The sequence below is a fragment of the Pogoniulus pusillus genome, chromosome 3, assembly GCF_015220805.1.
Source record: "Pogoniulus pusillus isolate bPogPus1 chromosome 3, bPogPus1.pri, whole genome shotgun sequence".
In the NCBI taxonomy this organism is placed as follows: domain Eukaryota; kingdom Metazoa; phylum Chordata; class Aves; order Piciformes; family Lybiidae; genus Pogoniulus; species Pogoniulus pusillus.
In genome coordinates this window covers 25,123,778-25,149,204 of record NC_087266.1, presented here as the reverse complement: position 1 = coordinate 25,149,204, position 25,427 = coordinate 25,123,778, and the positions used below count along the sequence as shown (strand labels likewise).

The 25,427-nt window shown below is 37.6% G+C and overlaps 1 protein-coding gene across 4 annotated transcripts in view; it reads right to left on the bottom strand.

Annotated features, from left to right (window-relative positions):
• The window catches only part of PDS5B (PDS5 cohesin associated factor B), a 123,042-nt gene that overhangs the window by 76,723 nt on the left and 20,892 nt on the right, over positions 1 to 25,427 (bottom strand). For all 4 annotated transcript variants that reach the window (XM_064172853.1, XM_064172872.1, XM_064172848.1 and 1 more), the window contains exons 2-8: positions 19,796 to 19,921; positions 16,484 to 16,687; positions 12,116 to 12,202; positions 11,919 to 12,016; positions 10,742 to 10,868; positions 5,118 to 5,198; positions 3,049 to 3,189 (exon numbers count right to left, since the gene is read on the bottom strand). In XM_064172853.1, coding sequence (XP_064028923.1) covers positions 3,049 to 3,189; positions 5,118 to 5,198; positions 10,742 to 10,868; positions 11,919 to 12,016; positions 12,116 to 12,202; positions 16,484 to 16,687; positions 19,796 to 19,903 — 846 coding nt within the window. In that variant the 5' untranslated portion in view covers positions 19,904 to 19,921. The remainder of the gene's footprint in view (positions 1 to 3,048; positions 3,190 to 5,117; positions 5,199 to 10,741; positions 10,869 to 11,918; positions 12,017 to 12,115; positions 12,203 to 16,483; positions 16,688 to 19,795; positions 19,922 to 25,427) is intronic.

Below are 25,427 nucleotides of genomic sequence, written 5' to 3'. Positions count from 1 at the left end.
GCTCATACAAAGAAAATGAACTCCATCCCAGCCAGACCCAAAAGGATTAGCTAGTTTGTCTACTTCTGTTGGGTACATGACATGGCACAACACAGATCTGGCTGCAATTCAGTACTCTTTAAACTTATTGTAAGATTTTTTTACATAGATAAGATAGAAAAAGCCACAGAGGGAGTAAAGCTCACTAAAGCTGAACATTTCAGAGAACCCTAATTGCGGCCAGCTACCTTTAATTCTTCGTCCACGTCAACACATACAATTCTCACAGCACACAGAATCACCTGGCATCAGAGATCAAACTGTATGCTCACTGGTTATACCCAAATGGCAAGGTGCATGAACACTAGGTGGCCACATTGTTTAGGTCCAAAAGAGTATGCACAAAAGAGTATATTACTGAAGCATAGTAAGTGGCATTTCAGAGCACTCATCTTCCAAATACCTTTTTGACCACAGAAAGATCTTACAGAATCATTAAAGATCCCCTCCAACCCAAATAATTTTAAGATTGCCTAGTTCAACTCCCCCTGCCACAGGCACAAACACCTTCCACTAGATCCAGTTGCTTAAAGCCCCATCCAGCCTGGCCTTGAACCCTTGCAATAATGTGGCATCCACATCTTTATTGGGCACCTTATTCCAGTGTCTCAGGATTTAAACCAGGATTATCCTATTACAAATATCAGTAGAAGATGAGTCAAGCAACACTGACAGCCAATAGGATGAAATTAATTCATATTATTTGTCCTCAGAACTTAAGGCATTAAAAAGACACACTCGATGCAATAAGGTAATTCAAACAGAAGCTGTATCATGCCCCCAGTATAGCTACAAACTGCACTGAGCTCAACAGGTCAACAAGGAAAGAGCAGTAAGACTGCAACTGCTAAAAATGTGTGTCTATTGGAAAAATCAATAAACTGATCATGAAGCACCTTGTTCTGAAAGGTTCAGACCACAAAGAGAAATCTACGACAAAATACATATTCAGCGTTTAAAAGAGGATACTAAAAAAATAACTGAAATGGCAACATTGGGGGGTGGGAAGGTGAAAAAAATTGTTATAAATTAAGAAGCATAAAAATATGGAAATGCTTTGGGGGAAAAAAAAAACCAACCGCAACAACAAAACAGAAAGGGACCAGAAGTTGTTCCAAGGCCAGGTGAGGGAGAGACAGAGAAACAAAAAAAGGTGACAGTGTTGGACTATTAAACTTGCTGATTCCAGTGGTAAACTAGGATACAAAACAGAAGTTCATATTGAAATAGTGGTGTATGAGAAGTCAAGAGAGGGAGAAAGGAAGATAATTCAAGAGCCTGCAGTTTTAAATGGACCTAAAGATGGAAAAGTTTACTGCAATTGTGACTACAAAAAATAAGGATGCAGCAGCAGTTAGGATTAAATTCCTTCAACAATGGCTTCAGCTACAGAAGTACTGCTTTTATTGGACTGAGAATGATAATTTTTTGCCATCCAGAAAACCATTAAAGAAAGGATGAAAAAGGTCTGTTTAAGACAGACAGGAAACAGCAAATTAAACTTGAGTTATTTCAGAAATATGTATGGAAAATAAAACCAATAAAAACACTTCATGCAATACGTGTCTAGCAATACCAGTAAAAAAACTAAAGAGGCATGAACAAGCCACTATGATAATAAATATTGCAAAAACAGGCCAAAGGCTCTATAAACATAAAATCTGTCCTCAATAATACAAAATCACGTAAATTCAAAAGTGGTCCACTAAACATTAGCCCTCAAGTTTAGCACAGATCACTTGCAAACTTAGTAATACAAAAATAATCAGATTTCCCACTTTCACAAAAACCCTATGCAATAGGAAATAGAATAAAAATAATGTAAGAAAAAAGAGACTATTAGCTGTTATTTCTCCAAGTGATAGAGACACTCTGAAATGGTAGGACATCAAAAGGAAAAAAGCCTATCAAAACAGCTAGCTATCCTCCAGACATATGGAAGAAGCCTGATAACTCATAAAAGTATGAGTAGAAGACATATTTATGGAGTCAAATGTCCTGCTTCCACCTGTCACAGACTTTGTTCAGAAAAAACTGTCAGCACATCAGTTTCCACTAAAATGGAGCCCAACTTTGCCCTGGCAAAATACACTGCTTGGAATAGATGCAGTTTCTCTGCACAATCAGCAACGCAAAATAATTTCAATACATTGAAGCCTTTCACAATAAATAGTACAGTAAATAAAGACACAAAACTGTCAGATTTTAAAGTCAAAAAAGTAAAGTTACTGTTTAAAAGACAAAGCAAATAAAAAACCTCTGTGCTAGTTTCAAGCTAGCTAGAATGTTTTGGTGAGAAGGACTAGATCATAGGCTGTGCAATCAAAACAATGGTGATGTCTACTTCGCTCACAGCCTTGCTGAGAAGTATGGGAACAAGAAACAAAACATTTGATAACACACACTCGGCACCATTTTCGCTCTCGCTTGGGCTGCTGACTGAGCTGCATCTCTCCAACACATCCACTTTGCTTCTTAACCTCTTGGCTGAACCTCTATTCTTCCTTAGGACTGGGGTAAGGTTGCGAGGGGTAGGGGGAAGGTGTAGGGGTGGTTGAGAGCCCCTCCTGGGGACTCAGGTTTCTGGGAGAGGAGTTGTGTTTCTGTATTACCTTTTACCTTGTATATTTCTGTCTATAACTGTATATACTGTAAATATTTGCTTGTATATTGTGCTAGCTGTAAATAAATAGCTTCATTTATATTCCCAGAGCCCTGCTGAGTCTAGTCTGGGTAATTTCTAAAAGTTGGGGGGGGAGCACCCAAACAGTCACACCCTCCAATCAATCCCCAAACATTTGTGCATATATGCAATGTAGGTTAATATATCTGAAGACAAATTACTCTTTTTTTTTATAGCTTTTGTGAATTTTCCTTTAAACGATGTAGAGAAGGTAAGTTTTACAGATTAGTTTTGTATGCCAAATAATTTGATTAATTTGTAAGTAGAGAAATCATTAGTCATAGCACATACATTTCAAATACACAGAAATAATAAGAAGTGCCTACCTTAAGTTTGAATTCAAGCTGTGGTAGAACAGAGAGCAAGAGGTGACTGTCAATATTGTATAACTCCAGAATCAAGTCAAACACATGCTCTGACAGGTCACTAATCGATGTTTTGCCAAGCATGAGGACCTGATTGAAGAACTGGAAAATAAAACAGAGTATGCATTAACAAGAACACACACACATTCTTCTAAATCCTCTTGTCTTCTGCTAAATCTGCCTTTTATTCTTGCAAGTTTTATTTAACATTAAAAAAAAAAGAGACAGAGGAGGAGGAACACAGATCATGATTCTGTAGCAGAAATCTTTAAAATATCTTTGTTTTGTATATTCAGTGCTAAATGTAATATACATGACAATGATTGTTCAGCTTACCATAGCTGGCCAACAATTAATCTAAGAAATATACCTTTAGAGGAGTTGAGTGTATCAGATTTTTTTGACAGGTTAAGGAGTTCTAAGTAAAAGCACAGAAATTAGTAATGGACTTCCAGAATTTCTAATTACAAGCAGCATAACACAGCTGTAAGTTGTTCTCTCTTGGTAAATTTGGCAGCTTGAGAGAAACTTCATACTTCTCATTAAAAAAAAAAAAAACTTTTTAATACCAAATATTAATTCCACACTGCTTCCAACTATATCTTCTCATAAGAGAAGAGCAAGAAGCAACTAAAAGAGCAATATACTAACTCTTCTCAAAAGGGGAGGGACGTAATTCAGAAAATTTTTCTCCTCTCTGGCTTAAAACAATCCACAAGTGTGGTTAAATAAATTATACTATTTCCATCTGCTACTAAGACAACAGCATACACTTTATTGGCACTTCAGTTTACTGTTCCCAAAGTTGGGACAGACAAATATTACAACTTTTTATACTAAAGCCACAAAAGCTACCACTTTTTAAGATTATAAAGGGAACTCCAAGTGATGCAATAGAGAAAGAGAACAGTAATGACTGGAAAACAACAACTACATGTATTTCCTTATAAGTTACAATATTCTGCAGTGTGTTACAGAAAAGTCTTCCTTTTCTGGATACAGAGTTGCCTGGAAGGCTCCTGGTTAGGAAATAATTTCAACTGTGTCTTTAATATAATGTAAGAAAAACTAATTTTCAAAATGATGAAACCAGGCAGTGTAATATTTCCCACTTGTAGGAAATCAAGAACAGAAGACTGCATGTACATATTTTCCATAAAAGGAATATTCCAATTGCACACACTTCCTTAAAACCCACAAAATGTCACTCAGTCTGAAATTCAGACTTAGAGATGAACAAGATTAAAAACACATTTCCATCTACCAATACCTTCCCAAAAAGCAGGATTACCTAACAGGTTAAAATTTTAGAAGGTATCTACTTTCCAAGTACCACAAGTGTCACAAGTCTAAAAGCAACAAAAAGCAATGAAGATTTTTCTATTGTTTTCAAACTCCTGAGGTTTCAGATAGTTGCCATGAGACCTGCAAAATCCTTAAATACTTCTAAACACACAAACTTTCTTTTTTCTTCTTTTGCAACTTCAGTTACAGCATACTATCTCATCTTTGCTTCCTCTCATCCCACTTCTCTTGCAATGTCTACACTCAACCTGTCTACAATCCTCAGTCCATTCACTCTTCTTCCTTACTATGTATTCTTATTTTGCTTCCTCTTCATTTCCTGTGACAACAGCATTGTCTGCTCCATCTTCACTTCTCTTAGCATCTAAATAATCTCATCTCCTTATTAGAAAAAACATTTTGCCACAGGAACAAGGAATTTATATATTTTTATCAGAACAATAAATCACAGTACATTTGATCTTCCAGTTACACTAAGGAAGTAAGTTCTCCTAAGAGTGCAGAAAGTAAAATATCCATTACATTTCAGAAATCAAAACTATTGTTATAGGCTCAGTAGATTCTCTATGGTAAAGGGGACAGGTACCAGAGTACTTTGTTAACATTAAAAAAAAAAAAAAAGGAGTTTAGAAAAAGTTATTTGACTACATGCAATTAATTCTTCTTGTAACGTTAACTGTTAAAAATTGTACTGATGTTCATATTTGTTTGCAATCTTCACTTACATTAGTAATGTATGGTTCAATTGCTTGTGCCGTCCTCTTTAGTAGAGCCTTTGCCAAATCATAGGCTTGCTTGTTTAAATTCTGAGTAAACAGAAAAAAAACCAAAACACAGGAAAAGTTTTAAGCGCATACATAAACTCTAAATGTGGTAAATACATTAAAGAAACAGCTTGTTCTTATATTTTCAGAAGTAAAGAAAACATAGTAAAAGGAAACCTAGCCGAAACAGAGCTTTGTAGTTTTCACTGATACTACTGAGAAAACTCTTTTCTGGGAAATGTGGTCTTAATTGTCATGTTTAGAGGGCCAACTGAAGTTTAGTGAAGTCAGTTCCAGAATTTTACTGTTTGTCCTTATCAACTTCCCCGCACATGGGAGCAATATCAAGCAACACCAAGGCATTTACATTCACCACAGAAGCAAGATTCTGAACAAGATTGTGGTAGAAAATACAAGTTCTGCTCTTGTACCAAGCAGTGACCTGTGAATAACCATTGCAGCCTCTCCATAGTGCCTTGCAAAGATACGTAAGCCTGTTTGACAGAGATAGCAGAGAAAACAAAAACCAAAAAAACATCCACTAAAAATGCCTAAAATTGAAATTCTATGATCAAAAGAGTGAAGAACACATGAAACTCTGGTATTAAAACAAACCAACCTACCACCACTTCCAACATTCCTTTCCCTTCATTTCTCTAATTCATTAGTGTTCCTTCACATGGTCTCCATCCTCTAGCTGCTATACATCCTTTCTCCAATTTCTCTATCAATTATTTTTCACAAATTTAAAGAAGAAAAAGCAACCAGCCCTTGTGATACTCTCTGCTCTCTTGATTAACACATGGAAGAAAAATTCTTCAGTATAAAAAAAGCTTATTTTTTAAATGCATACATGTAGTCTTTCAATAGCTGAAAATCTCAGTAAAAATATAGTTTCCTCATTTTTTTTACAGTCTCTGCAATGTAAAAAAAAGAGTGCATATTTTATTTAAAAGACAACAGCATAAAGGGGCAATTTGTGGTTGGGGTTTTGTTACATTGTTGTTGGTTTGTTGTTTTTTTTTTTAATACATCTTATCCATAAAAGGAAGACATTTCCTTTTAGCTTAATGAAAAGCAAACAAGATGCATTGCCACATCTAGGGTAGAAATATCAATATGCACACTTCTTTGTAGCTGTCTGAATGAAGAGAGATGATTTGCAAAGAGATGAAGAGCACTGTCTGTAATTTCAAAGACTGTATAGAACTACAGGCTTCCAGATAGCAGTGGGACCATATTAACATTTTCTCTTAACATAAAAGAAATCTTGGCTTGCCAACTGATAGTATTAAGGCAGGTGACTGAAGTCAAAAGACTACAAAGATTCATGCCTGAAGTATCTGCTTTAGTCACCTTTTCTAGTGGCTCAGAGTAAAAAATCCTTATTCTGGAAAGATACTGGAATGCTTACATAAGATGCTAACATTCTTGTAATTTCCTCTTCCCTTATCTAATCAAGATACAAGGGTCCACTCTGGCAGTTTTTTACAAAGCTGTACAGCTCTTGCACACCCCAGAAAAAGAAGTTTCTGCATCTTGGATTGCTCTTTGTGGTTAAAACAAAACAGCAACAAAACAACCCCAACAACAAAAAAAGACATTTCCACCTGTAGCATTTGTTTTCTATTATTTAACTAGTTGTGACTGCTCAGGAAATAAAAGGCACAATTAATTGTAACAAGGGATGTACACTACTTCTCCACTTGGCCTCCACCAAAACAAACTACTTTCACCTAGGTAAAAGTGAGCTCTAGATCCTAAGTCAGATCTGGTATGTATAAACCAAACACTAACAAAAGACATAGCACAGCAGAGTTCCATCACGCAAATCTGTTTTGATTCACACTAGTTTGAGATTGGCTCTTTCACAGAGCAGCTCATTTAAAAACCTTAACGTTTGCCAAAACAAATGCTAGAAGTAGCTATTCGCAACTCTGAGTAGCTTATTCAGATTACCCTTCATTCTGCTCATTCTTGTGAGACCCCACCTCAAATACTGCATCCAGTTCTGGTATCCCCAGTGTAAGGAAGACACAGCTGTTGGAGTAAGTCCAAGGGAGGGCCATAAAGGTAGATCTGAAGACTGGAACACCTCTTCTAAGTGGGTAGGCTGAGTGAGCTGGGGTTGTTCTGCCTGGAGAAGACTCATAGCTGCCTTCTGATACCTGAAGGGAGTCTACAGGAAGGCTGGAGAGGGACTTTTCATAAGGGTATCCAGCAATAGGACAAGGGGGAATGGATTTAAGCTGACAGAGAGTGGGGTTTGACTGGCTCTTAGGAAGAAGTTCTTCAGTATGAGGGTGGTAAGAACTTGTAATAGGCTGCCCAGGGAGGTTGTGGATGCCTCCTCCCTGGGGGTTTTCACAGCTAGGTTGGATAAGGCCTTGAAAAGTCAAGTCTAGCTGAGGTGTCCCTGCCCGTGGAGGGAAAGTTGGAGTAGATGAACTCTGAGGACCCTTCCAACCTAAGGCATTCTATGATTTTACTTAAAAAAAACCCTAAGCAACCAAACAAACTGAAACCTACTCTCCCCCACCCCCCCAAAAAAAAACCCACAACATCCACACTGCAAAGAGAAAGAATAGTCTAGATCGCAACTGGCTAAGGAAAATTTAGCATATTTTTCATGCCTCTTGTACTTGATTTAATTGCACCCATAGCCAGGGCCTTAATGTCCAGAGGAAGAATTTCCTGAAAATGATGATACCAAAGTATTAACAGGATACAAGAAAGTTTTCTTCTCCCTTTTTGATACTCAAAGACAAATGCAGAAGAAGTGGCACTGCCTTACTCAATATGAAGGAGCGACCTAGGTCATTACTAAATAGGTTCAAAGATCTTTTAAAAACGTCAAATCTATCTTTCCAACTAATTTAAGAGACAAAGATACTTTAAACTTTGCCTGAAGGAGAAATTTTATAAGGGTAAGACCTACTTTAACAAATTTCTTCTGTGTTTATCTACACTCTATAATTATCCTCTCTTTAATCTTTCTATACCTTTGGAAAAAAAAATGTGACAAGCAATCCTTTAATAATTTAAGAAAGCTCACAATAAGGACAATAAGCTTAATCAGGATGGCTCCAAGAGCATTGAAGTACCCAATGAAGATAAGCATCTGAGAGTCCTGAACTGGGTAAAAATTAAACCACCAGCTGGCAATGCTTTTTGAAATAATCTTTAGCAATTACTGTATTTCAAAGGGAAAAGCAGAAATAAGTACTGATTGATAAGGACAAACCAAAGAACCCTGCAAGATAATTGAGAAGTCACACTTAACATTTGAACCAGACTTAAATGAGAGAATCTGAGTTGTTTAAATTGGAAATGACCACTAAAATCATGGAGTCCAACCATCAACCTCATATCACCATGGCCATTAAACCATGTCCCAAAGTGCTATGCCCACACATTTGAACACCTCCAGGGACAGTGACTCCATCTTGCTAGATAATCCCTTCCATCCAAATCTAAACCTCCCCTAGTACAACTTCAGGTAATTTCTTCTCATCTTATCACCTGATACTAGAGACAAGAGACTGACTCTCACCTCACTGCAATGTCCTTTCAGGTATTTGTAGAGAGAAATGAGGTGTCCCCTCAGTTTCCTATTCTCAAGACTAAACAATCACAGCTCCCTCAGCAGTTCCTCATAAGACTCATTCCCTAGACCTTTTACCAGCTTTGTTCCCCTTCTCTAGACACACTCCAGCAACTTCTTATAGTGAAGGGTCCAAAACTGAACAAAGTATTTGAAGTGTGGCCTTATTAGAGCTGAGTACAGGGGCATGATCACTTCTGTAGTCCCACTGACCATACTATTCCTGATACAGCTAGGCCAAGATGCTGTTGGCCTTCTTGGATGGCTGAGTACACTGCTGGCTCAAGCTCATACAGCTATTAACCAACATCCTCAGGGACCTCTTCCTCAGACAACTTTCCAGCTGCTCTGCCCCACAGCTGTAGTGCTGCATGCAGTTGGTGTGATGCAAGTGACCTAGCACTTGTCTTTGCCAGTCTGTCCCGATCTCTTTGCAGAACCTTCCTATCCTCAAGCAGATCAATGCTTCCACCCAATTTAGTGCAATCTTCAACCTCATCCACAGTGCACTCAATTCCCTTGTCCAGATACTGATAAAGATATTAAAGAGGATTGACAGACTTTTCTCCCCTGAAAACTTCCAATTTTACATGAGAATTCTTTGTTGGTAATGCTTAGGTGAGCTCCGGTAACAATATCCGAAGACAAGATCATCTCTGTCAACCAAGTTCTCTCCTTTGTCTCAATTCCTACCATAATTTTTGTGTACATATTGCTAACGTTTCGACTTTTTTACACTTCTGGAAGACATTAAGGCTTCTGCTAACTCACTTTTCATACCTGTTCTCTAGAATGTTTCATAAACTTCTGCTACACACACAAGAAGAAAAGGCAACTGATATGACAGAATGACACGGACATTTTTGTTGCTATTTATAGGCAATGCTCTCCAGGACGTTTTGCCACAGAATCATAAATCAGTTGTACTGGTACAATGGCATTGGTAGTGATGAGAGTGCAAACATACTAACATTTTCTGCAGTTAGTTTTTCCCAATGCCTCTCAATGTTCAATTTAACACAGCTCAAATTTGCACTAACCCTCTTAAAAAAAACCAAAACAACAAAACAAAACAATCAACCAAGCACCACCATAAAGGGAAAAAAACACAAACAACTGACACATAAAACAAATTCGCACCCCTTACTTTTCGCTCAAAGAGGAGGACCAGCTAACATCCATCCAGTCCTTAATTTTAAGGGTATGATCAAATGTAAAGTCTGTATCTAGAGCAAATATTCTTTCCAACTATATATTTTGAACATTATTTTCCTGAAGTTGAAAAGGGTCTTTATTCTTATTAAAGTCACATCAACAGAATTTCTATCCAAGAGCACTTGACAAAACAGGTCTAAGAGATTCTCTAGTTGTGATTGGGTAGGGAAACAGGTTTTTAAGGATGACTGTCAAAGAAAAAGCACAGTTGACATGTTGCCAAAATAGATAAAACAAATTAACAAGCAAGTTCCTAGTAACGACAGTTAGGAGTCTAATTGTCAGTATCTTTTTCTAAAAGATAAGCATGTAAAGCATGTGGAATGTGCAATGGAGGATTCCCTGTAGTACTCCTGAGGCTGAAAATGGAACACTCCACAAACACCGAAAGAAATAAAGTGTAATTTGCCTCCTATCACACTGCACAAATACAGAATTGTGTGAACATATATAAAACACATGTATAAACTCACATGACATTAAGGGTTTTACATTACTATGACCACTGACACTTTGGTTTACTGCAAGCGAATCAAAGCAATGAAATGATACTGAATTTTCTTGCTATTAAAAATTGCTTGCATAAAAAATAATTAACCAAGTAATAGGAATACACTTGCTACAGCTACTCTTTCAATGAAATCTAAATATCAGAATACAAACATCCAAGAAATCACAATTAAAAAGGAAACTTAAAGCAAACCAACAAAAACCACAAAAATAAACCAAACAAATAAAAGGCAACAAAGTCAGTGCTAAGGCTTACCTTATGTGCTGGCACTAGATTAACTAACACTGTATCCAAAAGTTCCTGTGAGACAGTATCTCCCTCACAAATGATAGAGCTCATAAGATCAACCATGTGCATGTGAACTTTTTGATTATGTCCATTGCTGAAATTAAAAACAAGAATTCTTACTAATTCTTCAAATGAAGTATAACTTCCAGTCAGAGTACTCACTATGGTGATGCCAAACAACAAGGAATATAATATTTAAATCACAAACAAAAAGTTTTCATAGAAGTCAAAATACTTCATTTTTTTGGCTGATTATACTGCTTCTTATATATCTTATGACCTCTTAATTTACTACTGCAGTGAAAGAGTAAGGGGACTGTATCAGTCCCTACTTAACACAGGTAAGACTTCATCTGGATGCTGTGTCCAGTTCTGGGCTTCCCAACACAAGAGACACAGACATTCTAGGGTCAGTCCAGCAAAGGGTCACACACATGATTTAAGAACTGGTGTAGGTCTCATATACAAGGAGAGGCTAAGACAGTTGGCATTTTTAATTTTTTTGTTTTTTGCCCTTGAGAAGGGATATCTAGGTAGGAACTTAAGTATCTGATGTTGGGAGTAAGTGAGACAAGGTCAAACTGCACTCAGTGATGGGAGAAGAGGCAAGAGACACAAGGTGAGCATCAGGTCATATAATTTTAACATGAACAGGAGAAATTTCTTAGAAGAAAGGATGGTTGAGCACTAGAAGGTTGCCCAGAGAAGCCATGGAGTGTCCATCCTTAGAGATGCTAAAAACTTAACTGGGTACAGTCCTAACAAATTTAAGACGATCCTAGTTTGAGCAAGGAGAGGTAGACCAGACAATCTCTAACAGTGCCTTCCAGTATCTGCTATTTTCCTACTCTGGGTTCTCATAGCAATAATCCTCCAAAACCCTTAGAATTACAGGCTGCACCACTCATTTTCAATTTCAAGAAGAGGATAAAAATAAATTAAGTAAAAGACAATTCAGTTATAAAAATAAAAATATTTGCAGTGTGTCTTGTTTAAAACAGATAATACCATCAGCACTGCTACTTTTAGTTAAACTGAGTTACAAAATAAAGCTTCATTTACATTGGAAGTCACACAACAGACTCAAGTTAGAAACATTTCAAGCATGCAATAATATATTATAACTGGGGCTGACAATACTTACTTTATTACTGAAAACAGGGTTCTGTATAACTGTGTAAAAATCTCATTGCTGTCTTCTAATTCAAAGCATATATTATAAGATTTCACCCAAGCAATATTCTGCATTGGAACAGCAAAAACAATAAAAGAAATAGTTAATACAAGATTAAGTTCAAAAATTGTATTTACAGGTATTATGAAAGAAGTTACAGAACTTACCTCAAGCAAATAAAAATACCGATTGAATTGGGGGCTTTTTGTATCCTCCAAACCTTTAAGTTGCCTTGTTATGAACATAAATATATCCTGAAAACAAAAGTGATAATTAATCAATTACAATGAAACTTTCACAATTAATTATCTTTTAAAATTACTAATATTATTTATTACTACAAAATATTCAGCAATGACAGACATACTGTATCACTGTCCAAAACAAGATGACCTACAAAATCAGAGAAAATGTACAGGAGTCATTTTAAAATGCCCGACACTTCTTTACAGGGTTAAGAAAGTAACCTTTTTCTATGGAAACAAAAAAAGCTTATCTTTCCCAAAGGAAAACACTCAACTTAAACTGAGCTCTGACTGACTTACACACTGCAGAAGTCAAGATTGCTCAGAAAGGACAATAAATTCTATATTTTTACTCTATACTGCAACAGGTATTCACAGAAAGAGGAAAAAGCAGTAAGCAACTGCAGCTTTAAGTATAGCATTATGTGTTTACAGTGTATTGTTTGTGCATTTTTCGATCATTGTGCTACCGACACAGATCACCACTCCAGCAAAGACCAAGTTTTTCCTGCTTCTTTTATCAACCAGTAGCACTGGAAGACTTCTTCAGAAAGAGTCTCACCCAGAATAAATTCAAGCAAGTTATAAGGAACAGTCAATTATGAACAGAATAGAAATACAGAGAAACAGGTATTTTTAGAAGTATTTTTACATTCAAAGAACGTCAGGTTGGAAGGAACCCCAAGGATTATCTGGTCCAACCTTTCTAGGTGGTAATATAGATCAAATGAGATGGCCCAGCACATTTGGATAACTAACAGCTGGGAATTCATAACTACTGTATTAAATCAAATAATTCAAAAGTCTATCGTCACCATATTGCATCCTTGATGGTATCTAATAATGTAGGTAAAAATGAAGTACATTCCAAAAGGTTATGATGTTGTGATAATACAAGAAAGTCTTGAAAAGACTGGAAAAAAAACTAAAAAACTAACCCTGAAAGACAGAAAAATATCCTGTGAATAGTCTAGAAAGATCTTCTGTAACATTTTTAAAGGATCATTTCCCCTCAGCCCCCCTAAGAGGTGGGCAAAGATAAGAATGGAATTCCTTTTTTCTAACACTACAACCACAAAACCCAGCCTTAATCATTAAGATGAGTGCTTACTGCAGTTCTAGGTAAAAACAAATAATTATACACAAAATTATCATCTCTTGGCAAAAAATACAGCAAGCACACTGTTCAGACACAGCTACAATGAAGTTTGAATTTGGATCAAGACTGTGTTTTTGAAGTATTAAGTAAGGCTGATCATAGGAATCACTGGATCGCACTTCAAGCACAAAGCATATGACCTAGACTCTATAACTGAAAACAAACCAAAAGACAATGTTTAAAAGTATAAATACAATGGACTCCAACAACTAAAGAGCATTCCATATGCAGGTAAAAGCCAGTCTGAAGAATCTTCCTCCTACATACTACTGTGTCAGCCACTGCTAGGCCAGAAGCCCATGCAAAATTAGTTTCATCATCTGAAAAGCTGGTACACCAGAAGGTGAAGTTTATAATATAAACATAAAAGCTGAGTCCCAGCATCACTTAAGATTCAGCCGAAGGAGGATCTGAAGCATGACCAATACCAAATATAAAACTACTTCATCTCAGAACTCATGCTTGGGGTTTAACTATTCCATTAAATTGTACAAGTGAATCTCAACCAGCTCATATAACATAAAACCTTTACTTTCTATCCTTCAGCTCAGTTTGCAACACTTACTGAATGGATTCAAAGACCCTACTGAAAACTGTTTTTTTTTCCTAAAGTACTCATCAAATATGTTTTAAAGAACCAAACTCAACAGCCTTCACATTTTGTGTAAATATTTTGTGCAATGTGACCCCAAGTTTTTTTTCCTTTTTTTGAGCATGCAGAATATACTATTTGAACCTTTATAATTGCAGCACAGAGGATAAAATAAACTTTGGCTGCAGCTAAGAAATTGCAACACTGTCACAAAACAGACAGTATGGTTTCATATCAGACTGATAAAGCAAGACTACAATAGAAGCCAGATTTGAAAAACCAAAAGTGTTTCTATGTCAACTTTTAAAAGTTTTTTTTTTTTTTTTTTTTTTTTTTTTTTTTTTGTGTGGATTGCTGTCTTGATACCAATTAACCACATAATGGCTTCAGGAAGCAGCACCACAGAACACAGTCAAATAGTTCAAGTTCCACTACCACATACACCCTTAAACATTTCAATTGCAGCCATGTAAGGCAGATGGATCACTTGTCCAAGTGGTTTTCCTTGATACAAACAAGTGATTGACAACATCTTTCCCTCAAGAACATAAGATTTGGGTTCTACACTTTCCCCAGACTGAGGAAGCCTTAGAACTTTCTAGATCCCAGAAGAACAATCTTGCTCCAGTTCCACTTTTATGGTGGTGTTTTCCAGCCCCATCATTAAAATTCATTAAGCACTCTGCGAGGAATAAGAAATTTACACTGAGGGTACACATAAAAGAGGGAAACCTGGAATTCTGATCCATTCCCTCACTATCTCACTTGCACAACACAGAAGTTACAATAAGTTACATTAAGATACAAAGAGTCTGAAACAAGGGAAAATATTCAAGATTTAAATTTTCCCCTCTAAAGAAATTATTCTCCTCAGTACCTCCCTTTAACATCTTTAACTTCAGTACTAAGCATACTAGAAGAGACTCAAAGCTGCAGTATGGATATGGTATTAACTACTGGTTAAAAACAGTGGCAAAATATAACCCAGGAGGAAGCATTCCTCAGAGTCATAAAGTGGTGGCAATACTTCACCATTTGTATCAAACCTTGTCCTGCAACCACAAAAGCTGTGTTCAGTAGAAACCTCAATCACCCTAGGCAAAGGTCTCTGTTGTTCATTCTTTACTTCTCAAAACCTGTTTAGAAATCTGCATCAATTACAGAAGTGAATGATGACAGAGCAAGTTTGTAGTCTCTTCAGAGACCTGTCCAGATAGCAGTAGCACGCTAGTACTCCAAGTATGCAATCAGTAATGTAAACCTTCCAATACTATGTACCATAAAATTTGTAACTTAATAGCACTTGATAAATCAGCTTCTGCAAGGAGGACTACTACCATCTGTTAGCTGAACTCAGAAAAAGAGGAAAAAAAACTCTAAGTTTACCAAGTAAAAGACAATATACTCAAAACTGAAGTAGAAATTAGGATGCTTCAAAATTAGACAAATCTAACACAGTTGAGAAAGCTAATGTGTCTCCAGTTGAAGACAGTCTAATCAAGTAAGTTAACTAGACAGTGTGCAGTAAGAGGTCAACAGCTCAGAATAAAAACAAACACAGCTAATAGTCCCCAGGTATCTCTTCCCCTAAGTCTGGTGACAAATGATGTAACAGAATTCAAACTGTACTGTTTGCCCTGCTTATGAACAACTTGTGGTGCAACCACTAGATTAGAAGTTGAGTGATTTCTTTGTGAGTGATAATACAGATAACTTCCACTACAAGCACCTTTTTTATCCTACTGTGGAAAAAAAAAAGACAAAACCCAAAACAAAATATCCAAAACATATACACTTAAACGAACAAGAAAAAAAGTGCATTTTAAAAATGTTATTTTCTTCTGCAAGATCTTCTGCAAGACTTGGTTCATCACTCTAGACTCATACTGTGTAAGGGAAGTAGTTTGACTGTATGAGCTGGAAAGAAAGTTAGATTTCTATTAAAAAAAAAAAGGAGGAAGAGAAGCAACATGCAGTTTAAAATCTAATTTTTGCAGAATCAAAAGGGGGAGATCTCTAGTGTATTTTCAAATCTAGCATTTCTCTATCAACCATCTCCATCTAGTGGGATCAGTGATGTTTGTAACTGCAGAATTTTACATATCAGAAATCACTAGTGTCTGCACAAAAATACTTTGTTTTCGATATAGCCTTCATCTGCAAAATTACAGCAATCATCTCTCGCTAATTTAATTGGAAACAGTAAGCATATTTTCCCAATTGAAAGAATTGGTTATCTTGTCAAAGACTGTAAGTGTTATAGACATACCAGTATTTCTAAAGTGGCAGACCACTATTTGCAAATTCCAATGACAGTTTAATAAAATATTTTCAGTACAAACCCCAAATTCTACAAGCTGTTGTAAGACATATTAGATATAATCTTATCTGATGAACATTTGACTTGATCCCAGAATCAAGTGAAAACCTTGGATTGCTTAGGGTGAATCAGAAATAAAGGAAGAGAAAAAGAAAGTTATCAACTACATCAACCACTCATTTTAAAAACTTGTTGTGGAAAGAGATTCTCTCAATTTACCTTTAGTTTATCTGGTGAAGTGTATGGAGCTTCAGGTGCATAAATTCTGAAAATATCAGCAAGACAACATGCTACTAATAAACGTACATCCTTATCAGGATGTTTGAGGAAAAAGTCTGAAGCAAGATGCAAAGCAAGATTTAGGTAGAGCTCCTTTTCTTCTTCAGAGTCCTGGTCCATATCCATGAAAGTTTTCACAACCATCTAAAAAGAAAGAGGAATATTAGTACATAACACAAAGTGTCTGTGTAATGGGTTCCTAACTGGAAGTTTCTTTCCTGGGTCTGTGAAACTTCTGAATGAAGCATCCTTAGCAATGCAGTAGTGCTTATTTGAGCAACTGGTACCTTTATTTCTCCTACAAAATAAAGGAAAATACTTCTGTGCTTCACAGCAGCTGTAAGGTTTTCAGCCATACGAGAATCCTTTACTAAAAGGCACAGAAGATCAGTAGCTTATGCACACTTTAATTTCTATTGTGAGAAAAAAACTTCTCCCCAGTCAGATGCAAGATGAACCATCTGAAGCACACTGGTGCTCCTCAAATGGACACAAAAAAAAACCCCAACAAACCAACTTGTCTACATAGCAACCTCCCACAGTGTTAAAGGAAAAAGGAAGAGAACTATGCTAGATCTCCTAGCATCCTGAGAGGACTCCCCACCCTGAAATTGCACCCAGGTCACTGTAAGTGTTCAGGACCTTCATCTTTCAGATGTGACCCATATTTCTTAACCTGCTCAATCAATCTCTTCCTACTTTTTTCAACACTAATATACACTTTGGAATGGACTTACACAATTTATGGGAAACTATCACAGAACTGTGAGGGTTGGAAGGGAATTTAAGGATCATCTAATTTCAACATCCCTGTTATGGGCAGGGACGCTTCCTTCCACTAGATCGGGTTGCCCAGAGCCACATCCAGCATGACCTTAAAAACATACGGGGATGAGACTTCCACCATCTCCTTGGGCAACCTGTTCCAGTGTCCCACCACCCTTATGGTGAAGAACTTCTTCCCAACATCTAATCAAAATCTGTCCTCTTCTAACTTGGATCCACTCCCCCTAGCCCTATCACTACCCAACACCCTAAAAAGTCCCTCGCCAGCTCTCTTGTAGGCCCCCATCAGATACTAGAAGGCCACAATAAGATCTCCTTGGAGCCTTCTCTTCTCCAAACTGAATAATCCCAACTCTCAGCCTGTCCTCACAGGAGAGGAGCTCCAACCCTGTTCATCATCAGAGACCTTCTCTGTGCGCGTTCCAGCACATCTATATCTTTCTTGTAATAGGGGTTCCAGAACTGGACACAGTACTCCAGGTGGGGTCTCATGAGAATGGTGTAAAGGGAGAGAATCACCTCTCTCAACCTGCTGGTGACAGTTCTCTTGATGCAGCCCAGGATACAGTTGGCCTTCCAACTGCAAATCTACACTGGTGACTCACACTGAGTTTCTCACCCACCAGCATCCACAAGTCCTTTCCTTCAGGGCTGCTCTCAAACCAGTCACTGCCCAGCCGATATTGGTGCTATTTTATCAGAGTGTTAGTCTAAAATTGATAACAGTTCATTAGATGATGCCTTGGTTCTTGTGTATTAAGAGAAACTGTAAAAAAGGTTTCCCACACTATTCAGCATTTCCAAGTGTTTATGATCTTTCTGTCTTCAGTGCTAGTTCATGACTACTATCATTTATCTCCAATCTCCTTCCAAAATCTATCATAACTTGGAGGTGCATACAGTTTAAGGTAAGTCATGCTAATACAGAAATTCACTGTGCATATTTTCTTCTTGTTCTTTCCAGATCTCACAATAATTTATTTTTTATTAAAATATTGTCATTAACAAATAGCACACTATCTGCTTGTGTAAATCAAAATAAAAACCCACAGATTCTTCCCTAATACTTATATTAATTTGGCAGTTAGGAAAATTAAGACATAAATAGGTCACTTACATATTAACAACTGCACTTCAGCACCTGCAAATGTTTATACTATAGGTCTACACACTTGTGGTATAGCCTAAATCATCAAATCCTTCATAAAAGAAACAGTGTGTGGTTCACTCCCTGCCTGCATACTGATGAATGCACAGCCAGAATAAACACCTGACAATAAATACAGGACATCCTATTAAGTATGCTTCTCCTGCAAGACAGATCAAGATATAGAGCTACAGGAGAAAAAAAAAATATCAGTAAGAACTACATGCATTTTCACAAGCTGGGGTGTGGGGGGGAAACAAACAAACAAAAAAAACACTTCTATGTGCTAATAATTTCTTCTGTGAGGAGTCACTCTTACATAAAGTTATAAATGTCATCCTCTATTCAGCATCACGAAGCACAGAACACAAACTTAAGTCTAATAGCTCAATTCCCAAAGCACAGACAGGTTACTGAGGCAAGGGGAGAAGGAATCCTCTGTGGTTCTGGGATTTATTGTTTTGTTTTGTTTTTTGTTTTTTTGTAGAACATAGAATATTTTGCTTTGGGCCATCTACAGTGAGCAAGGACATCTTGAACTGAATCAGACTGCTCAGAGCCAAAGCCAACTTGACCTTGAATGTTTCCATAGATGGGGCATCCACCACCTCTCTGGGCAACCTGTTCCAGTGTTTTGCCACCCTCACAGTAAAAAAATCATTCTTCCTATTTGTTTATTCACCAGTAATTCCAGCTGACATAGAACTACTTCTTAAGAAAATAAAGTCCAAACTAAGCTCTTCCAGCTGCTGAAATACTTAAGGTACCTCTATCACATCTGTTCTCCTTCTGTTTCACAGGGCAAACTGAAGTTGCAGGCACTCCTGCACAGTGTTAACAGGCTTGCCTTTCTGTGAGAGCACACAGGTAAATAAGCAACTGTACTAGCATAACTATTCCCCAAATTTCTCCAACCTTCCTGCAGCTAGGCTGAATAAAGCAATCAAGAATTTCAGGAGACAGAAATACAATCAAAGACTACCTTCACCAGGCTACAGGCTAAAATAATGAAAATAAAAAGGGTTTTTTTCATAATGAACTCAAAGAGCAGAAATGTATAAAAGGAATGCATTCTGAGGTATCCATATTATTTCCAAAATTACTACTATTTTCATGCAGTATTTTAGTAGTATTGAAATTAATATAAAGTTATTTCCATTTGTGATTTTTAAACTCATGTAGATGCTTTTAGACAAAGTCACTTCAAGAAAGTGGTAGAAATCACTACAGAGAACAAGAAGTTTTCACATAAATACAGTAATAGGATCACTGAATGCTGTATACAGAAAAGTTCAACCTGCAGTTACTTGCTTACTGACCTTTAGCCTTCTCACCATCTCTTCTTTAGATATTTTATCAGAGATTTCTTTGACTCCTGGAGGATATGTGATTTTTCCATCATTGGCTCTTGTCTTTGAATGAGCCATGATTGCGCAATTTTATAACTATGGGGAGAAAAAAAAACCAAGTCAGTGTTGCTTACATAGTTTATTTTACCTTTCTCACTTTTACAAACAAAACCCACATACTCACAAAATCCATACAGACAAAACAAAAAATGCACAAAATATTTTTATTGTTTTCAGTAGTCTATGTTGTTTTGATATTCATGTAGATTGTTCTATACTATAACAGAACTTTCACAGAATGGTAGGAGCTAGAAAGGATCCCTGGAGATCTAGACAAACATCCCTGTTAAGAAAGGATCACCTAGAGCAGGTCACACAGGAACACATCTAAGTGGGTTTTTAAAGTCTCCAGAGAAGGAAACTCTACAACTTCTCTGGGCAGTCTGTTCCAATGCTCAGTCACCCTCAAAGTAAAGTCCAAGTGAAACCTCCTGTGTTCTAGTTTGTACCTGTTGCTCCATGTCCTGTCACTGACCACCACTGAAAAGAGCCCAGCCCCGTGCTTATGACCTCCACCTTTTAAATACTTACATCCACTGGCAAGATCTGCTCTCAGTCTTCTCTTTTCCAGACTAAGCAGCCCCAGCTCTCTCAGTCTCTCACAGAATTGATGCTTCAGTCCCCTAATCACCTTAGTGGCCCTCCACTGGACTCTCTCTAGTAGTTCTCTGTCCCTCTCGAACTGGAGAACCCAGAACTGGACACAATAGTCCAGGTGTGGCCTTAACAAAGAAGAATAGAGGGAGAGGAGAAGATCCCTCAGCCTGCTAGTCACACTCTTAATGCACCCCAGCATACTACTGGCCTACTTGGCCACGAGGGCACACTGCTGGCTCATGGTAAACCTGTTCACCAGCACAGTATCACACAGTATCACAGTATTATCAGGGTTGGAAGAGACCTCACAGGTCCTTCTCTGAAGAGCTGATTCCCAGTAGGTCAAACCCTAACCTGGGTCCTACTGATCCACAGATTTTATTCCTCCCCAAGTGCAGGATTCTACATCTACCCCTGCTGAACTTCATGAGGTTTATATCTCTGCCTTACTCCCCAGCCTATCTATGTCTCACTGAATGGCAATAGAGCCTTCAGGCATTTCAGCCTCTCCTCCCAGTTTTGTATCAAGGTACACAACAGAAAAAAAGCTATACCTCCTTTTTCCTGAAAATATTTGATCTTCACACTTAGAGGTGCAACCACAAATCACCTTATCGTACAAACTGTCTCCACCACTTGGTAATAGTAAATCCTAGCCAGCTTAGATTTTGAGACTCCAAGACAGTCCACATGTTTCTCTGGACTGTGTGTTTACCAAATGATTCAATAAGTCTCCAGAAGTCTAAATATCAGCAGTGTTAACGTGTTACACACCACTGATTTTAATTTGCCTATTCTGCCAAACATGCAGCATACAGGGAATGAATTAGTGACACAAACAGAAAAGACTAAATCTAAGTCTTTATGTTATAAAGTAGATAAGCAGTTATCATCTTCCTTAAATTCTGACTATAAAAACAACACAGTTACTTGTTTTCTATGTCACTTTAAACCTACACTGATGTAAATGCAGACTGTCACCTAACTCACGCTCAGATATAAAACGTTCATCACTGTAAAGAAGAATGCTGAAGTGAAAGCTTTACTTACGTAAAAGCAATTAGTACAAAAGACAGTAAAAAAAACTACATGGTATATGTTAGAATACTTGGGATTGTAGAACAAGACTGTACCAGGGCAGTTACAAGTTAAGAATATAAGAAATGAAATAAAATAAAATTTCTTTGCCATTATTTTTTGGGTTGTGTTTTGTTTTTGGTTTTGTTTTCAAATTAAGTCTAAAACACTTCCTCATAGTCATCACTTTCCTGAACTGTGAATTCCAAGTCAGGTGCTCTCTTCCTACACAGTAAGGATCTATGTATACTTCAAACTTCTCAGAACTGTAACATCAGAATCAAGTAAACAAAAACCAACAAACAGAAAAGTCCCAAACAAACCAATAAAATCAACCAGAATACACAAAAATAGATGGGCTAGAAGCACCTTCTGTAACAGAGTGCTGCCACCTGCCAGAACTGACTTAAAGTAAGCCAATTTCATTCTACACTGAAGGAAAACTGCAACACGAAATATACTCATCCACCCTCCCCCAAAAAGTGTCCCAACTAGGTTCATATTCTTCAATCTACATTTCATGGTAACAATCTACACCACATATTATGCTTCGTCTTTGCTAACCTTCGACAAACCAAAGTTACCAACATTTACATACTTTTTAAAAGAATACACACAGCACAACACAACACATATTAGTAAACGGGGAAAATGAGTGAAATTACCATAAACATCATTCAACAGGCATGGTATGCAACTCAATAGCTACACAAAAGTCAAGTTCCTGTTATCTCTGTACCTAGAGAGATTATATACAGGAACTGAAACAAGTACTTGCAGTTGTAGTAAAAACCAACAATGAGAAAGCTGAGACGGAACAAAAGTCTTTGATATAACTTTTTCTAATACTCCCAGAAAATGGCACCTTTATTCTCCTTATATTTCTTAATGCACAGTCATAACAGAAGTCTAGAAGTCCCCAATAATGAAACCAAGTCCACTCCTCTTACTGTTCCATGTAGATACTCCACATTCTGGCTTTCAGATGGGAGGATGTTATATATGAGCAGCTAAATTCATTCTAACAGCTCATCACAGGAGAAGGGAGTCTTGCTCCCCTCAAATCAAGAATATATAAAAGCACTGGATGCTTTCCTAGACCAAGCAAACTCACCAACTTAGAAAAACAAGCCTAATTGCCTCTGAAAAGCATGTGACAAGCATCAAAGCAAACTCAAAGGAAAGAATAAAACTAAGGGAACTGGGGAACAAAACTCCCCTTTCCAATAGTGGACAGCTGTCAGATCGGATCAACTGCAGTGGAAACTTGATTAGAATGCAGCTATAGAGTCCCATTTGGTCAAAGACTGAAACTCATACATTGTGGTCAAGTTGAAGTGTCCTGCTGATACACGTAACTGACATGCAACCAAGCTTTCAAGCTTGAGTGACATCCAAGGTCTGGGTTTGAAATGGAATGTCTGCATTCTGTTTATGTGGGCATGGTTTTGGTAGCCAGAGAGGCTGCAGGACAACCTCTGCAGGAACAGACCAGGGTCCGCCCCCACTGTTGACAACCAGTTCCTGTCAGTTCCAAAATAGATTCACTCACGGTTAAAGTTGAGCCTATCAGCAAAACTGGTGGCACTTCTGTGATGACATATCAAAGAAACAGTAAAAAAGCAGTATACAGCAACTATCAGAGAGGAAAGTGAGAAAAATGTGAGCTTAACAACCCTGCAGACATTGAAGTCAATGACAGAGGACAGGGAGGAGGTACTCCAGGCACTGAGGCAGATTCCCCTGCAGCCCATAGGAAAACCCATGGTGATATGGGTTGTCTTTCTGGAGACCACAGAGGACCATGTTAGAGCAGGTATCTCCACCACAGCCTCTGAGGAGAAGTCCACACTGGAAATAATTCCTGGGAGGACCAGTGACCCCACTGGGTACCCACAAAGGAGCAGTCTATTCCTGAAGGACTGCACTTCATGATAAGGGCTAGTGGAGAACCTGCTGTGATTCGTGTTGGAATTATTTAAATACTGCAACTCATGGAAAATACTTGCAAGAGAGACATTGGGAAAGACTACATCCCTTGGTTAGGGCCCACACTGCAGCGCAAGTTTGAAGGAGGAGTGCAAAATATGAAGCAAGCTGCCCACAACCCCTCTTATCTCTTCTGCACTACTTTGACAGGTAAGGGGGAAGGGGAAGAGTCAAAATGAAGGAGTGACACTGATCCTAGAAAGAGAGCTAAGGAAAAGGAGTCTTCAATTCTATTTTTAATTCTCACTATTCTGTTGTATTTTTAATTGGCAATAAATTAATCCTCCCTGAGTCAAGTGTTTTGTCCATGATAGTTACTGAAAAGTAATCTTGATGTGTTTATTTTGACACAGGAGCTTTTTCATCTTATTTTCTACTCTGTTCTGTCAAGCAGAAGACAAGAGAAAACACACTGGAGCAGCGATTCCAGGCTCATAGCATGGTACATAACAGCCCTCTCATAATTAATATGAAATTAATTCATGTTTAGTGTTTGCTATGAAATTAATGCATCTAATGCTACTAGGACAAAAAAAATTTAAATGTTCAATGAAATCACTTATTACTTAGACAAGGGACAAAGAATAATAAACCTTCTACACTTCCTGTGTAACAGAAATTTGCAGATCACAGAATTACAGAACCAGAGAGATTGGAAGAGACTTTCAGAGATCAGGAGTTCAGTCTCCCTGCCAAGGCAGGATCACCCAGGGTAGTTCACACAGGAATGCATCCTGGTGAGTTTTGAAAGTCCCCGGAGGAGACACGACCTCTGTGGGCAGCCTGTTCCCGTGCTCTGTCACTCTCACTGTAAAGAAGTTTCTCTTCATGTTGAAGTAAAGCCTTCTATGTTCCAGTTTGTAGCTGCTGCTCCTTGTCTTATTGCTGTGGGCCACTGAAAAGAGATTTGCTCCATCCACTCCTGAAAGTTTTCTAGGATTAACAGTTAGCTTTATTGAAAAAAAAAATTAAAACAAGAAAAAAAACACCAACACAAATCTATCATTCAACAGAGAATTCAATATTGAAATATCATCTCTTAAAACAGTTATTACTTCAATCATTACCTAAACAAAAATCTCATTGATTGACTGTTCCGTACTTCTGGACAGAGAGATATGGATATCTAGTTCTGTCAAAATAATCTGCACCGAGCACTTAGTAGGATCTAGGATTTGGTGAGGGACAGTGGTATGTTTAACTTGATTTTAGCCATATGGAAGTCTCCATGGACTTATACAACAGTTACACCAGTTAAATTGTGTTCAGGGAAAAAAAAAAGAGGACAGCGACACCTAAGAAAAGCAGCTCTAAGGCTAGGCCTATCTAGAATGTGTTCAAGCATGAAAAACCATATGCCAGTGAGGTGATATCCAATAACTAAGTTTCCAAAGTTTTAAAAATAATTTTAAAGATGCATGATCTTCTTCTGGAATATTCTGGAAGATGACAAGCATTTTGAAACAAAAGTGCTATTCTTTGGAATTTTCTTCAAGATTCGACATGAGATTCAGATGATTTTTTTTTTTTAAACAAATGAACTTTTTTTAAGTTCTCCAGTGTTTTCAGAAATCTAGCATTATTTCATACAATCTAATGGCAAAGGTAAATGAACACATTGATACCTTTAAGGCAACAAATAAAACACTCTAGACACTGTGATGCTTTGCACCAGCCAGAATGCAAGCTTATTAACTAATCAGTAAGGTATCATAGAATCAACCAGGTTGGAAGAGACCTCCAAGCTCACCCAGTCCAACCTAGCACCCAGCCCTATCCAGTCAACTAGACCATGGCACTAAGTGCCTCAATCCAGGCTTTTCTTCAACACCTCCAGGGATGGTGACTCCATCACCTCCCTGGGCAGCCCATTCCAATG